This window comes from Mesoplodon mirus (genome assembly GCF_964341445.2).
Source record: "Mesoplodon mirus genome assembly, chromosome: 3".
NCBI classification, from domain to species: domain Eukaryota; kingdom Metazoa; phylum Chordata; class Mammalia; order Artiodactyla; family Ziphiidae; genus Mesoplodon; species Mesoplodon mirus.
In genome coordinates this window covers 148746669-148764172 of record NC_138978.1, presented here as the reverse complement: position 1 = coordinate 148764172, position 17504 = coordinate 148746669, and the positions used below count along the sequence as shown (strand labels likewise).

General features: G+C 40.1%; 1 protein-coding gene across 1 annotated transcript in view; it reads left to right on the top strand.

The window, feature by feature from the left end:
- Window positions 1-219: 219 nt before the first annotated feature.
- The window catches only part of CR2 (complement C3d receptor 2), a 35162-nt gene continuing 17877 nt past the window's right edge, over window positions 220-17504 (top strand). Inside the window, exons 1-6 of the mRNA XM_082616010.1 lie at window positions 220-302; window positions 13517-13906; window positions 15776-15964; window positions 16050-16149; window positions 16377-16459; window positions 16980-17387. Of these exons, the coding sequence (XP_082472136.1) occupies window positions 245-302; window positions 13517-13906; window positions 15776-15964; window positions 16050-16149; window positions 16377-16459; window positions 16980-17387 (1228 nt within the window). The 5' untranslated portion in view covers window positions 220-244. The remainder of the gene's footprint in view (window positions 303-13516; window positions 13907-15775; window positions 15965-16049; window positions 16150-16376; window positions 16460-16979; window positions 17388-17504) is intronic.

Below are 17504 nucleotides of genomic sequence, written 5' to 3'. Positions count from 1 at the left end.
AATCAGAGTTCTTCCGCCCGCCCGCCCCCCGGCCAACCCCTCGCCCCCTCTGCAGCCCTCACCGCGTGGTCCCGCCCCCAGCAGCCAGCAGGTGTGCGCTCAAGCTAGCACGTGGTGCCAGACACTACTTAAGGGCCCACCTTCCCCTGCTTGCATCTGCCCCCTTCTCCAGCCCTGTCATCCCGGAGCTGCCAGAGGCTCGCGGGTCTCAGACGCATCCAGCCGCTGGGGCTGCAGCCTTGGCATGGGCGCCGCGGGTCCGCTCTGGGTTTTCTTGGCTCTCGCCGTGCCAGGAGTCCTCGGTGAGCTGGGAATGGGAGCACGGAGGTAGGGACGCGTCTGGGGCCGGGACGGCCTCTGTGCCGCGATGCAAAGGAGACAGTCAAAAGTTAGAAGGCGGGGCAGTCTTGCATGCCTCGCTCGCTTTGGGGGACCCCGAGATCTCTTGGTCCTGAATGTCCTCGCTCGCTCCTCCTGGGCTGGGACCACCAGAATTGGAGGCTGCGTTAGAGACGCACTATGTGATCTGCCCAGTGTGGCTTGTGGCTTGGCGTGCCCGCTCTGTGCTCTCCGGGCTCCCCGCCCCCGGGACTCAGCAGGTGCTCAGCGCTCTCGGTCTGGAGGTCTTCGAGCTCTAAAGCCCGGACACATATCCGAAACCTACTCGTGCTGAGTGCATGCGACTCGGTTGCATGCTCCGCTAGGCGCGGGAGTTTCTGCGCACACTGAACTCCCTCCTGCCTGGTAAAAGCAGTACAGCCTCCTGCTGCCTTCCCAGAATAAGAATAATGTCTGATCCCCAGGCGTGGTTCTAAAAGATAAACATCTGGAGTTATTTAGAAAAGTTGAGACGTGAATAAAAACTGCAGTTCTTTGTGTTATTTACCTTCTGTAATGGTAAGGGCTCCAGAAGGTGTCATTAAACGTTTATTATAATTTTCTTCCTCCAGATTGGCTTAATTTTAAAGAAGTATTGTAATTTTTTAAGATTGGAGTCTCTAGGTGATAAGATAGGTATAACTTTTAAATAATTTTCAGAGTACATTGGATTCCCAGTTTATTAAGAAGTTTACTGTATACAGACCTCAATACCTGCGTGACTTTTGGCAAGTCATTTCGCTCCCTAGCCTCAGTTTCTTCATCGGTAAAATGAAACTAGAGATAAGCAGCCCTACCCTACTCGGCTGCCCTGAATATCAGATGAAATTAGGCAAATGAAAGTTAAATGTTGGATGTTACTACTAGATGCCAGTAATAAGACGACTGTCTGGACCTGTTTTGATGGAGTCAGCATTTAAGCTTGACCACTCCCAGCTTGTTAAGGGATAGTGCATACGTTTGTTCTATCACAGTTCACTTTGTCTGCTTCCTGACATTCAACTTTTTCCTGACCCTTAACTGAACATTTCCCCAAACCATTATCTTCATCTCTCTCTCTCCTACATATTAACTCTTTGAACAAACCCACTTTCACAGCATTCTCTAACACCTCCGTGTGTCACAGTTCCCGACCTGATTTCTTGCCAGCATTCCATTCCTTTTTTTAAATTTCAGAGAGGATATTATCAATTGAAAATCAACTTCTTTTCCAGCCCTGTCAATTCATTGTACCCTACAAGGATGCCAGAGCATCCCCTTCCAGTACCAGAGCAGGACCATCCTTTCGGTCATTTAACTCCAAACGCACGAAAGATCAGGTCTACCTTTCTGTCGACTGTCACAGCTAATGTGCTTCTGTTGTTTGTCTTCTTCTTACACCAATATTCTAATCATATTCATTATGATTACCTTTGTAACAACCTCCTCTCTTACAGGTTATTCTGATACCCGTCTTTAACTTTTCCAATGGTGAAAACTAAAATTTAAAATCATTTTTTTTCATTATTCCACTCCCTTGCCCAAAAATCTAAAAGGGCTTCCTACTGCCTGTGGAATTAAAAAAAAAAAAAATCTGTCTTCAGCCTTTCAAGCCTTTGGTAATTGGCTCTCACCTAAGCATGCCCCTCCTGATTCCCCACTGCTTCCTATCACAAATGCACTGCTCATCTTCTTGCCTGACTGACACCCCAAGGTCCTTTGTTCATGCTATACCCACTCTCCCTCCTGACTTTTGCATGATGGTTTGATTTACATATATTGTGGAATGATTACCATAGTAAGTTTAGTTAACATCCGTCATCTAATATATATATACAATAACAAGAAAAGGAAAATTTTCTCCTTGTGATGAGAAGCCTTAACAATTTTCCTACGTATCATAAAACCATGTTAACTATAGTCATCGTGTTGGACATTGCATCACTAGTATTTATTTTTCTTATAACTGGAAGTTTGAACCTTTTGACCACCTTCCTCCAATTCTCTCTCCTCCCACTCCCTGCCTCCAATAACCACAAATCTGATCTTTTTTCCAAATTTTGTCTTTTTGTTTTTAGATTCCACATAAAAGTGAGATCATACATTATTTGTATGTCTCTGTGTGACTTATTTCACTTAGTATAATGCCTTCAAGGTCCATCCATGTTGTTGCAAGTGGTAGGATTCCCTTGTTTTCTTAATGGTTGAATAATATTCCATTGTATATAGTCATCCACAACTTCTTTATCCATTCATCTATTGATGGGCACCTAGGCTGTTTCCATGAGTTGGCTATGTTTCCATTTGTAAATAATGCCACTATGAACATGGGGGTGTAGTTATCTTTTCAAGTTAGTGTTTTCATTTCCTTTGTATATATTCCCAGAAGTGGAATTGCTGGATCATATGGTAGTTCTGTTGTTAATTTTTTGAGGAATCGTGGTGCCTTTTTAAAATACACATTTCTGGGTTCCATCTCACCTTCCAGAGATTCATATGTTTGGGGTGAGGGTGGCCCAGGAAGCTGAGATTTAACAAGCACTCTGGAAAATTCTGAAGCAAGTGTCTTAAAGAGCAAATTTCCTTCTCAGAGTGTTTTCATTTTTCTCCTTTTATCTATTTGCATAAACCAATTCAAATTTCCTGCACCCTTAAATTTCACTCTTGCCTTGACTGACTGCCTCACCTTAACAAACACTAAGAAAATAAAATCATCAAGTAGGAATTCCCTAATTTTCCAATCATCTACCTCCATCTGAGATCAGATCTTTTTCTCTCCTCTGGTTAAAACCTGTGAAGGGCTACCCATCACATTAGGACAAAATCCATGCTCCTTAACCTCAACTCCAGGCCTCTGCTTCTCTGAAGTTCTCTGTACTCCTCCCTCACTGACTCTTCTCCAGCCACACTGGCCTTCTTTCTATTCCTTAAGCGGAGTCATGTTTGTTTAGCTACGCACTAGGTGTTCCTCTCTTAAAATGCTCTTCTATGGGTCATCCCTTGCCTGTCTCCTCAACATTCAGATCTCAGCTCCATTGACACTTTTCTGTGACTCTTACCTGAAGTAGTCTATACCCCAGGTCACTCTCTATCACATAACCGTGTTTTATTCTCCACAGAGCACCTATCATCATATAAAACCTTCTTATTTATTTACTTGTTTGTTCCCTCACTGGCATACAAGTCCCATGAGATCAAGGCCTTTATCTGTCTTTATTGCCTGATGGATCTCAGTACATGGTATTACCATCAACCGAGTTGCTCAAGTCAAAAGCCTAGAAGCCATTACTGAATCCTCCCATTCCCTTAGCCCCACATTTAAGTACAACAGAGTCACCCATTTCTCACTGTCTCCTTGTGCTCAAGCTTCATTTTTTTGCTCTAAGCTACTATAATAGCTTCCAGACTGCACTCCCTACTTCTGAAAGTAAAAGTCCAGTCCATTCTCCATCCAGTTGCCAGACTCTTTTTTTTTTTAAGTTAAATCAGGCCATGTGACTCTCTTGCTTGAACTCTCCAGTGACTCCTACCCAGAACAACATGGGGACATCCTCCTGTGGACTAAGAAACCCTGTGCAATCCTACCTTCTGGGGTTTTTAACTCAATTCCATTTCACTCTGATCACTAAGTTGCAGCCACACTTGCCTTTTGTTTATCCCTAAAGCATAGTAAATCCATCCCTGCTGTTAGGCTTCTGCCTAAAATGCTTTTACCCAGCACTTTACCTGTCTGGTACCTTCTTTTCCTTCAGTCATAACTCAAATGTCTCCTCTTCATAAGCCTTCTTTAACCATCATAACTGAAGTCATATGCCATCCTGTCCCCTCCTTTTTCCAGTACATTACATTTTGATACATCACCCTGTTTATTTCCTTTACGTACCATCTATTTATTTATTGGTATTTATTTATGGTCTCTCTCCCTCTATTGGAAGATAAATTCCATGAATGTGAGAGCCTTGTGTCTAATGTTCACTGATGCGTATTCTGTGCTTAAGACAGTATCTTGGTTCATATGCACACCCATCATTCAAAAATGATCAGATAGCCAGGAAACCCAGTGTTATGTTATTTGATCATAATAATTCTCATTATCAATAAAAATTTTTCCTCCTACCTGCTATCTGACCTAAATTTCAGGGTTATTTTGATCATCTTGTATATTTGTTCTTCATTCATTTCAAATGGTTCAAGGAATGTGTATGTCAATGTTTTGTCACTATATTCTATTATAGATCCAGTCATGATCTACACTGATGTTTACCCTGATTTTAAAAAGATGTGAAGAGGGTCCAATGACGCTTAAGAAAATTAATGTTCATAGGCTAACTTTCCCTCTTCTGATATGGAAGAGAACATGATTGCATGGAAATTGCATGGTCACATGGAAATTCTGTCCTGTGACCTGGGATTTTGGCAATATCATAACTAATAAGAGCTGGTGTCCCCCGAGAGAGAGGTGTCCCTAAGTCTCATTGAAGATAAAAATTTCCCATTGTTTCTCATCCGGAAAGTATGATTCTTATCTCCTTTCACCTTCTACTTTTTTTGCTTCAAGATCTTGGTTACTTCTCAGTCCATGTCATCACTATTGATTAAATCTTGTAAACTCAAATTGGTTTTCAGATTGTGGAAAATTATTTAGGATTGTTCTTATTCACATTGGATAATTACAGGTTAAATCATTTGATTAGGGTGAATTAGTACAAATAACGGCAGGGTCGTGAAGTTGGTTTTTATTGAGGTCAAACCCTGGTTTTCCCTATAGAGTCTTTCTGTTTTGTGAAAGTATGCATTTGAAAACATTTGTAGGTGTTAATGGAGGAAACCAAAGGAGTTAAGGAAAGAAATAGGAGACCTACAGTGGGATCTGGGTCCCAACAGTAATGGCTATTCTTAGATCCTGTCCATATGACTTCTCCAACAGAAGTGTTGGGCTACAAAAAGGTTGGGTCTGGCCAGAACTTTGGGAGTTCTGTGTTTGCCTTTGTGTCAGTTAGTCCATGTTTGTTCTTTGACTTGCACCTGTATCAGTTTCAGATTTGTTTGAAAAAGGAGATTTATAAATTTGATATTCAAATATACCACCATTCTGGAGTTGAAACTTGAACTCTCTTTCATACCTAGAAAAATTCTTTTCCAGGTACATCCTCAAGTATCTGGGTGTTACAGTTTCTTACTCATCTCCTAGACTAAGATTTGTTTCATCTTCATCATCATCATCATAATTATTTTAAGTCACAGAGAAGTGTCTTGAAAAAACTGGCTCCTTTTATCTGGTACCCATCAGGAAGTATTAACTCTTTCGGGGGTATATTACTCTACTAGGTTAATGGAATAAAATAATGAAGAATAAAAAACAATGCTATTTTCTTCTTGCTAGGATCTAAAGGTTTAATGACTAAGATAGTAATGTTAATTCATTAAAGTAATTTTAGAGGATCATACATGTGATGAGCTTTCAAGGTCTGATATATTTGATATACTTGTTTCCTGTGCTATTCCAGAAAAGTTTCTACTTATAGGGTTTTAGTTTTTATTTATGAAGTTGTAAGAAGATAGAACAACTCCAGGGTCTTTATGGAATTTTATTCAAAAATGATTTTCTCCAGCTCTTCTTCTGAAGTCAATCCTAAAAATTCTTTAAACTCCCAAGCTTATTTCTCTTGCATTCAATATGCATTCATACTGCAAGATATATCTTCTTTGACCCAGAAAATATTGACATCTTGGGTTTACTGTCTAAAGATCAATGTTGTCATTGTAACTGGTGACAAAACAAGCTGAATAGAGATTTTAGCCTCTCTTAGTTTTGATATTCCTGTGGTCTTTGTCTCTAGGTCAGTGTAAGTTCCTGCCAAGGTATCCTTTTGCTAAGCCTAAAATTCAGAGTGATCAGTCTGAGTTTGCTGTTGGGACAACTTGGGAATATGAATGCCTTCCTGGGTATGTCAAGAGGTCATTCTTTATCACCTGCCTAGAGACCTCCAAGTGGTCAGATGCTCAGCCAATCTGTAAACGTGAGTAATCAGTAATAGAAGAATCTTTGGGTCTATAGCATGTCTCTATGGGCTAACCTATTATTTTCAAGATAAAAGATGAGAAAGTTAGTAAGTAATCTCAAATGAAAGGGGCTCCTACGTTCTCCATGTTTTTCTTTTACTCCTAAGGGTATTCAGTATCAGGTATTGGAGTTAAGTCACGCAGCTGGCCAACCCTATTTATCCTATAATCTTCATGACCTTGTTCTATGGTCTCTGTACTGTGTTACAGTGATCTTAGAAGTTAGTATACAAGGAATATTAGTTTCACCTTATATTAGTTTTCACCCAACTCAATTCAAGAAATATTTTTGAGTAACCACTGGGTATGAAGCATTAGGCTAGATGGTGGGGCTTGGAAGAGATATAAAAATTAATCTACTAGTCTCTGTCATTGAGGAAGTCCTATGTTATTTGTAAAGACTGGTTTTTAAACAAATACTGTACTATGGTGTAATTTCTTTTATTTATAGAGATAAAATTTTATGATATCATAGAGAAGTAAATAATAAGTGCTATCTAGGAGGACAGAGAAATCTAGGTATTACAGACAGAGGAAACAGCATATGCCAACACATATAGGTATGGAAGAACATGAGGTCTCTGGAAAATAGAAAAATTCAGAGTGGTTAGAATATAAGATGCATGGTGAGGAATAGTAGTTGATTAAGTGGATTGGAGTTTAAGTGTGGTGGGCCATGCATTCTTTTCCAATAAACAATGGTAAGTCATTGTAAGTTTTTGAAAGTAGGGAGTGGCATGACCACATTTGTACTTCTGAAAGATAATGTGTGCAGCAGCATAGAAGATGCACTGGACCAACGGCGACCAGAATTAGAAAGGTAAATTTTATTACTCGATGATCCAATGAGGATTATAGTGGTGGCAAAATAGTTGGTTTGGAGAGAGATTTCTGGAAACCAGTCATGAAAACTTGGTGGTCTATTGAATTAAGGGCAGGGGGTAGAGAAAATGAGTTACAGATAGGAAATGATGACTGTGAGGGGTTTGTTTGTTTGTTTGTTTGTTTTTTTAAGCCATAAGACTTGGTAGATGTTGCCATCAACTGACAGAATATAAAAAGGGGAAACAGAGGTTATAAATTATGGCTGACTACAAATAATGTTTGCATCCATGCTCAGAAACATAGACTACATGCATTAAACAAATAGTGTTATGGAGTTGACTGATCCTTTGGAAGGCAGACGTTTTGTAAATGCCCCAAATTTCTTTGAATAAACTTAAGTAGATTACTCAGCAAGTCCAGTCAGGTTGGAATTTAATGTAAAACACAAAACATCCCCCAAATCCCAGTCCCAAATCCTGTTTTGTCTTGTTCTCCCTTGTAGGTAAATCATGTGTGAGTCCTAGAGAACTCCTCCATGGCTCTGTCCTTGCACCCAGGGGTATCGTGTTTGGGTCAACAATTACATATTCTTGTGATAAAGGGTGAGTCACCAGGAGACATTTCCAGAGTACATGGGTATTAGAACACTAGTTTCAACCAGAAATCACCCATCTTCCAAAAGAGAGTTGAGTAATTGCCACCCACCCTTAACCATAGATAAGTAAAAAGAGAATCACCTCTCTGATCTGCTCCAGAGGCAACTCTTCAGGATTACCTACTAGAGAGGATCCCTAGAAGAGAAAAAGGTTTGGGCTATTCTTCTTCCAATTTTAAATCTTCAGTGTTACTGACCAGGAGGTCAAGTTTCATTTGTCTTTAGATTGTTGAATCTTTTGTATGAGTCCTTAATCTGTCACCATTATTTGTCATATATGATATTCTATTCTTTGCCATTCTTTCAGTGGAAAAAGAACTAAGCTTTCCTAAAATGTCTAGCTGGGAGATGATCACTCATCTCTTTGTCTTTAGATATCGACTCATTGGTGACTCCTCTGCCACATGTATTATCTCAGACAATATTGTAACCTGGGATAAGGAAATGCCTTTTTGTGAATGTGAGTAGAATTTTCCCTTTATTGCACGTAGGTAATTCCTCTTGTCCCCCTCCAAAGGGAAAGTGGGCATCTACACATCAAAATAAGTACCCAGGTGGGTTACACTTGGCTTGAGTAGTTCTGGACACAGATCTGTGGTTTATCTTCTTCTATGCCCCCAATCCCATTACACATTCCTTTGCTTACTGTCCTTTGATGGTACATTATCTCATAGTGAATAAGTGCTCAAATCTAAAATATGCCACAAGATTACACACTGCCAACTTTAATCCATGCAAAATGTACACCACCCTAGGGGCCTCTTTTAACAGTTTATCTGTACTCTGGGGGTCAGGACTGGTGACCAGATCATATTTTTGTGGGTTTTTATCAGGCCAGTTCCGTGTATCTTCCTACCTTGCTACTTCCCATTTAGAACCATCTTTGAGATGAGGATATAGAATTTCAATAATAGGGTTTAATTGTAGGCTAAGTGGAAGTTTGGTTTGCAAGAGTTAAGACAAAATTCCCAGAAGGTATAACATTTAAATGCCTTCTCTCTTTTCCTATGTACCCCATCCTCCCCAAGCTATTCCTTGTGAGTCACCCCCAGCCATCTCCAATGGAGACTTTTACAGCAGCAGTAGAGAGGACTTTTACTATGGAATGGTGGTTACTTATAAGTGCCATGTTGGACAGAATGGGAAAAAGCTGTTTGACCTCGTGGGTGAGAAGTCAATATACTGCACCAGCAAAGACAATCGAGTTGGCATCTGGAGCAGCCCTCCCCCTCGGTGTATTCCTGTAGTCAAATGCCCAATTCCAGAAGTTGAAAATGGAATTATGGAATCTGGATTTAGACGCTCATTTTCCTTAAATGATTCTGTGATGTTTAAGTGTAAGCCTGGCTTTACCATGAAAGGCAGCAACACAGTATGGTGCCAACCAAACAGCAAATGGAACCCTCCACTGCCAAGGTGCTTCAAGGGTGAGTTGGGCTGAAACTTTGTGGATCTAGAAATAAATTGAGACTTTGGGAAGAATAGATATATGGTACCTATGAGAAGAGGAGGATAAAGACAGTGTATATAGTTGGGTATCCTGGTTAAAGAATTTAAAAGTAAACTTTGAAAGTAGTATCTAAATGTTGAAGAGTTGGGAAATTTACTATATTCTGGGACAGTGCTAGATATGCATTTCTAAGGGAAATGCATTTCTAAGGGAAACATATGAATTTCTAAGGGAAATTAGAAGGCACTCAAAAAAAAAAAGCAGGTAGTACCAGAGCGAATGATCAGAGATTTTAATATGATTAAAATCATATGTGATTGCCAACACATGAGATTGCCAACAAACACATGAAAGAATGCTCAACATCATTAATCACTAGAGAAATGCAAGTCAAAACTACAATGAGATATCATCTCACACCAGTCAGAATGGCCATCATCAAAAAATGTACAAACAATAAATGATGGAGAGGGTGTGCAGAAAAGGGAACCCTCTTGCACTGTTGGTGGGAATGTAAATTGATACAGCCACTATGGAGAACAGTATGGAGGTTGCTGAAAAAACTACAAATAGAACTACCATATGACCCAGGAATCCCACTACTGGGCATATGCCCTGAGAAAACCATAATTCAAAAAGAGTCATGTACCAAAATGTTCATTGCTGCACTATTTACAATAGCCAGGACATGGAAGCAACCTAAGTGTCCATTACAGATGAATGGATAAAGAAGATGTGGCACATATATACAATGGAATATTACTCAGCCATAAAAAGAAGCAAAATTGAGTTATTTGTAGTGAGGTGGATGGACCTAGAGTCCATCATACAGAGTGAAGTAAGTCAGAAAGAGAAAAACAAATACCATATGCTAACACATATATATGGAATCTAAAAAAAAAATGGTCATGAAGAACCTAGGGACAAGACGGGAATAAAGACACAGACCTACTAGAGAATGGACTTGAGGATACGAGGAGGGGGAAGGGTAAGCTGTGACAAAGTGAGAGAGTGGCATGGACAAACATACTCTACCAAACGTAAAATAGAGAGCTAGTGGGAGGCAGCTGCATAGCACAGGGAGATCAGCTAGGTGCTTTGTGACCACCTAGAGGGGTGGGATAGGGAGGGTGGGAGGGAGGGAGATGCAAGAGGGAAGAGATATGGGCACATATGTATATGTATAACTGATTCACTTTGTTATAAAGCAGAAACTAACACACCATTGTAAAGCAATTATATTCCAATAAAGATGTTAAAAAATCATATGTGATTAGATTTTATTCAAATGAGGATAAAATAAACTCTCAATCCTATTGGCCAGGCCAATGGGGGAAATAGGCTGATCAGAATTTGATTCAAATTACTATAGGTATCATACATTCTCCTATTGAAAAATGTAGCCTTTATGGAATAAGGCTAGAGTTAAGATCAAGTCACTTCCCCCCATTCCCCCTTTCTCCCCTACTCTTATTGAGAAGTGCCTGACTTACTAATAATCTGGCAACATTGGGAGCCCCTCCCATAAGGCTCAGAAACTTCATCAGTGGTTTGGGAAGCAGGAAGAAAGAGGAGATTTTTGGTGGTAAAAATGCATTATAATAGTTTGATTCCCTTGGCTACAACATTAGTGAGAGTATATCCATTTAAATGAAATGGGAAAATGATGAATGGGAATGTTTCCTGGCATAGATCAAGGTACAGAAGGGAGATAGATGCAAGGTTGATCATGTCTAAAATATGTAACACATGTTAGCCCCACTGCACCTCACTCAAAATAGTGTCTGCCTTATACTTTGGAGAATTGACATGACCACCTTCATCTGACTCCTGCCAACCTCAAGTTGGCTTAGGTTGTAGAGAAGAAAGTTCTTATTTCAGAAATAAAAGGACTCTGGTCCTGTTCTTTTCTCAGGGTGTCTACCACCTCCACATATCTACCACGGTAATTATAACAAATTGGATGAGGAATTCTTTGCAGTTGGACAGGAAGTGTCCTACAACTGTGAGCCTGGCTATACTCTCATTGGAACTAACCCTATGCAGTGTACCTCCTTGGGAACCTGGAGCCATCCAGCCCCCAACTGTGAAGGTGCCTAAAGGTCTATTCCATCTCAAGGAAACTTAGCTGTTTCCTGACTCTTCATGTGCCAGCCTTGTCTCTTTTTTCCTAGCGAAATCATGTGATGCCATTCCACACCAACTTCTCAACGGTCATGTGGTAGCTCCTCCTAATCTCCAGCTTGGGGCAGAGGTTGCATTTGTTTGTGATAAGGGGTGAGTGCAAGGTGATGGGGCCTGACTTGGGGCCTATGATCCATAGCTAAGCATTGCAAAGTGTGATCTTTAAAGGTAGTTAAAATTTTTTTCTCTCCTTTTCTTTACCCTTTATGATTAAGAACTCTGTTATTAAGCAAATTCTATTGATTTTCTCCAAATGTGTATATTGTGCATGGCCAGCCAAAGCTGAGAATTGTCCTTTCATCACTTGCAAAAGCAAAGTTTGGGCTCTGAAGTTAAGGCTTCTATTATGGAGTCTGAATAGATGTTGGGGGTTCAGTAAGAGGGGCTCTTTGAAGTGAGATTAGGGAACAAAGTCTTTGATGTTTTCTTTGCTAGAAACTGAGGTTATTCCCTTCTAATGGACAAGAAAATCTTGACATTTGGATGCCAAAGAGGAAAGAGAGAATTCAAGAACAGAACAGATCATTAGGACTGTTTTCTCTGTGTTTTTAGCTGGTCTGAAGTCCTCACATAGCTTAGCTGATTCACAATCTTAGACATTTTCCTTAAGCCAGAAATGCTTACAAAAATAGAGGTCATTAATACCATATACTTGAGAGAAGTGATGAATTCCATGCAACCGAGAATTGGTTTGTTCTGGTGATGATTTGCTGCCCCTTATTGTTTAAGGTACCGGTTAAATGGCCAATCTTCTAGTCAGTGTGTCTCAGAAGGAATGAGAGTACTCTGGAATAATAAGTTTCCTGTCTGTGAACGTGAGTAGAAAGCAAAAATAATCAAGTATGGATCGTGCCTCTTGATTTTTAGTGTATTCTCATGCATTTATCAATTATAAAATCTTATCAATATGAACATATATATGCCACTCTTCTGTATGTTCTAGAATGCAGACCAAAACTAAATTTACTCAGTTGACTACATATGGTATTGAGTATTCTATGTGTATAAGGATAAAGGCTCTCGAAAGTTACCCCTACTGAAAATGAATAGCACTGATGTGCTGAAATGGTTTGGCTGTGTCTTCTTACGCCATTTCCTCATCTGATGAGCAATTCTCGGAGCTAAATGGAAATCAACCTGAAGTTTTGGAGGTTGGCAATTTTTCCTTTATTCTAAGACTCACTCAGAAAAGGTGTGCATATACCAACGTAGCTATAAACAATTAATATTCTTCATGCCTATTAGGACAAATAAATAAAAGATATGAGGTCACTATTCCAAACCTCTGATCACTTCCTGTGGGTCTTTCAAATGGGACCAGCATCAAAGGATGACAAATGACTTGCAGTGAGGCTGCAGTATCTTTTGTAACGGGACAGAATGTGGTCTCACTACTTATAGCACCAGCTGTGTGTTTGAAACAGGCACTGCACAATTAGTATGTTCCAGTACTGTACTTGCCCCTTTCAGGTACTTTTATGTCACTGGATTCTCATTACAACCTTGAATTATAGTCGACTAGGAAACTGAGGCTTAAAGAGGGTGAGACTTGCCTAAGGTCACACAGCTATTGAATGACTGTGGGGATTTGAAACCAGGTCTAATGAGCCCAGATTTCATTAGTCCATGTGCCTCTCCACATGTGATTAGTATGTCTTAACATATTATTTTCATGTACTGTTTGCCTTTTGTTTCATTATTAAAGTTGATTGGACACAGAACTATTCAATAAATTCTGTTTCATTGTTTTTGTTTGGTCAAGATGGCTTATAGTCCTATATTGCTTTGTTTGCTGAGGATCAAGAGAAAGGTAAGAATTTAGGAACTTGGGGACAGGCAGGGACTGTGAGTAAGAGATAAATTATACAAATTTCTAAGTCTATTTCTGAAAAAGTGACATGACCTATATTTGGACTTTTATCTAAATTTGAATCTTATTGTCATGATCAGTATGACCACATATTTTCTTTTCTACTTTGCAGGGATTTTTTGTGACCCTCCTCCTCCTATCAAAAATGGGCAGAAGAGTTATCATCCTAGTCCCATAGCTGTTAACGCTGTGGTGAGGTACAGATGTTTGAGTGCCTTCCGCCTCATTGGAGAAAGTATTCTTTTTTGTATAACTAAAGACAATGTGAATGGAATCTGGGATAAAGCTGCTCCTATCTGTGAATATTACAATAAAAATTCTATTTGCTCTGAGCCCATAGTACCAGGTGGATACAGAAATAAAATGTCTAGACCACCATATAGACATGGTGATTCTGTGACATTTACCTGTAATACCAACTTCACCATGAAAGGAAACAAAACTGTTTGGTGCCAAGCAAATAAAACATGGGGACCAACACCACTACCAACCTGTGAGAGTGGTGAGTAGAATGAAAATAAAACTGATTCAGGAGCTTGGAGCCTCGCATTTCTGTGCAGATTAAGTTTGGTATCATTCTGAAGGAAGAACAGTGTGGATATGTGAATGGTAAGGGTGGAGGGAGGAAGCAATGGAAAGGGTGAAAATTACGGTTTCCTGGCTTTTTCTTGGTTGTAGAGGGATATAAATGTTCATTCAACAAACATCAGTAGAGCAAAGAATTTTAAAGTGTAATGGGAAAATCTAACTAAACACACCTAATAATTGAATAGAATAAGTCCCACAAGGATGGGGGCCAGAGTTTGTTTGGACTGAGGGAATTGGGTTTTACAGTTTTCAACTGCATATCTGGGTTATTGTTAAAATGAGAAGAAATGTAAGCTCTAATAGCAAAAACACAACGAGTGGATTTAAAATTGATCTATAAAAGCTGTTAGTATAGTCTGGCAGAAATGATGTGCTGTTCTCTTTCGCCTCTATAAATACTTTCTGAGTGATCCACTATTTTTCAAACTCATGTTCTAAGCCATAATATTTCAAATCAAGTAACTTTGAAAATAAGAACTACTGTAAGCTCTGCCTTTCCCTGTTATTTGGTGTGGTTTATGTTGCTGCTGAACTCTAAATCTGAATTTCAGTTATGTAATTATGGGAACCAGCAATATTTGACAAAAATTATATCATCCAAATAAGGTATTTATTTTCTTAATAAAGAACAATATTGATAAATTCTAAATTGATTAAAGAGTTGAAAAAATTATTATTAGAAAAATATGGTTCTATCTATCTGTAAACAGATATATAATCTTGGAGGGAGGGAAGATCTGAAGATAGTCTCAAATGGGGTGACCATGCAAAACAATTAAAGATCATAGCTAGGATTAAAGATTATAAAGATTTAGATAGGCCTATATGTATTGACATGGAAAGATATAGATTATTAAGCAAATAAAGCAGGGCCTAGAATAATATATATTGAGTATACATACACACCCAAAATATGTGTATAGATATATCACATATAGGATCCAAAAACATTATATTACTAGTACCTGGCAGGATAACCCCATAAATAACAACATGCTACTTTTGGAGCAGAAAATAGGCTTAAGGATAGAATGAGAGTATGAGTGAAAATGGACTTTTTTTTGGTAATTGAAGTTTTTCACGCTGCAAATGTGATTCATAAAGTGTAACTAAAAATAAAAACTAAAGTACTATTTGTGGTATAAAATGGATGTAATTAAACCATACCTGTTTGATCTTTAAAAGACTGAGTCAAAAATTAATGACGGGGCTTCCCTGGTGGCGCAGTCGTTGAGAGTCCGCCTACTGATGCAGGGAACACGGGTTCGTGCCCCGGTCTGGGAAGATCCCACATGCCGTGGAGCGGCTAGGCCCACGAGCCATGGCCGCTGAGCCTGCGCGTCCGGAGCCTGTGCTCTGCAACAGGAGAGGCCACAACAGTGAGAGGCCCGCGTACCACAAAAAAAAAAAAAAAAAAAAAAAAAAAAAAAGAGAGAGAAAAAAAAATTAATTAAGGGGCTTCCCTGGTGGCGCAGTGGTTGGGAGTCTGCCTGCCAATGCAGGGGATGAGGGTTCGTGCCCCGGTCCGGGAGGATCCCACATGCCACGGAGCTGTTGGGTCCGTGAGCCATGGCCGCTGAGCCTGCGCGTTCGGAGCCTGTGCTCCGTAACGGGAGAGGATGCAGCAGCGAGAGGCCCGCGTACTGCAAAAAAAAAAACAAATTTAATTAATTAATTAATGACTGCTTAGCATAGACCATGTATCATTTATTTGGATGTATGTACTAAGTCAAACTGTGAAGGAGCTATCTGATGACCTTTTTCCTAATGTGTGTGTGTAAAGATATCTCCCTGGAGTGTCCATCGCTTCCCACAATCGCCAATGGGCATCACACAGGGGAGAGTGTTGATTCCTTTGCCCCAGGATTGTCTGTGACCTACAGCTGTGAACCTGGTTACTTGCTTCTTGGAGAAAAGACCATTCTCTGTTTGTCTTTGGGAGACTGGAGTGCTGTCGCTCCCACGTGTAAAGGTACCCTAAATTTACAATCAATGTTAAGAATTTGGGCTATTATGTTACTTGCCACACTTTGCTCATCTTTGGCTTGTTTTCTTAGAGGCACAGTGTGAACCTCCAAGACCATTTCTCAATGGGCAGTTAAAGAGGCCCACAAGTCTTCGGGTTGGTGCAACTGTGAACTTTTCCTGTAATGAAGGGTGAGTGTCTAGAGGGCCTATGAGATCTAATTCATTTGACTTATGTGTGCATGGTGTGAACTGTGAAACCTGAAGAAGGCTTCTCTGTGACGGTCAATGGACAGCTTAAAGTTGTGAGAGATAATGCCAATAAAAGGAGTTGGTGCCCACAAATTAAGTGAATTTGGATTTTAAATAGAGGGTTTTGTTCTGCCAAATAGTTCTGAATGACCTCTCTTTGTCTCCAGGTATCGATTACAAGGCCAACCTTCTAGCCAGTGTGTAATTGTTGGACAGCGTACTTTTTGGACCAAGATGCCAGTATGTGAAGGTAGGTTAAGTGACTGTGGTTTGCAACTAGTTCCTTGGCCAGAGGTTCAACAGGACACCACATTCTCAGCTTAACTGAAAGCTTTTCATCCAGTTGTTACTATACAGGATCTTATAGAGCAAAGATCTCCCCCAGAGATCTTTAGATCTTTAAGGGATATGTTCTTCACTGAAACATCCTGAATTACCTCTTTGTCCCTTGCTTACTCAAGTAAAACAGGGTTTCTGAGCTTTTCTTTCTCTGAAAACTATGTACAATTGCCAGCCAGGCCATGCACATAAAGGAGATTATATACTTGGTAAAAGAAATCAAAGGATCAGCAAAGTAGATATATTCAGGAATAAAGTTTTAAATCATACTTTCTGAATTATATTGCTATAGCCACTTTGACAGATTCATTACAGTTTCCAATATTACTGTCCCTGAACCTAGGATGTGAGAGTGGCATGTAGCAACACCTGAGACATTCTTTGTTTGTAGTACAGTTGGAATCTTGTCATCTCTCTCTGTAATTTCCTAGAAATTCTTTGCCCACCACCTCCTTCTATTCTCAATGGAAGACATACGGGCAGCTCTTCATTGAATGTTCGGTATGGAAGCACAGTCACTTACACCTGTGACCGGGGCCCAGAGCAAGGAGTGAACTTCATTCTCACTGGGGAGAGAACCATCCGTTGTACCACTGATAGTCAGAAGACTGGGACCTGGAGCGGCCCTGCCCCACGCTGTGAACTTTCTGTTTCTGAGGTTCGGTGTCCACCTCCCCAGATCCTAAGAGGCCAAATATCATCTGGCCAGAAAGATCAATATTCCTATAATGACACTGTGGTATTTGCTTGCGTATTTGGCTTCACCATGAAGGGCAGCAAGGGAATCCGATGTAACGCCCAAGGCACATGGGAACCATCGGTACCAGTCTGTGAAAAGGGTGGGTATTCCAGTGCTTGGAACAGGTGCCACTGATTCATCCTTCTGAAGCATTAGAGAAGGGGTTATGGACTTCAGCAGGGCCTTTTCCTACTTCCAGTCCCCTCAGTTTTACAAA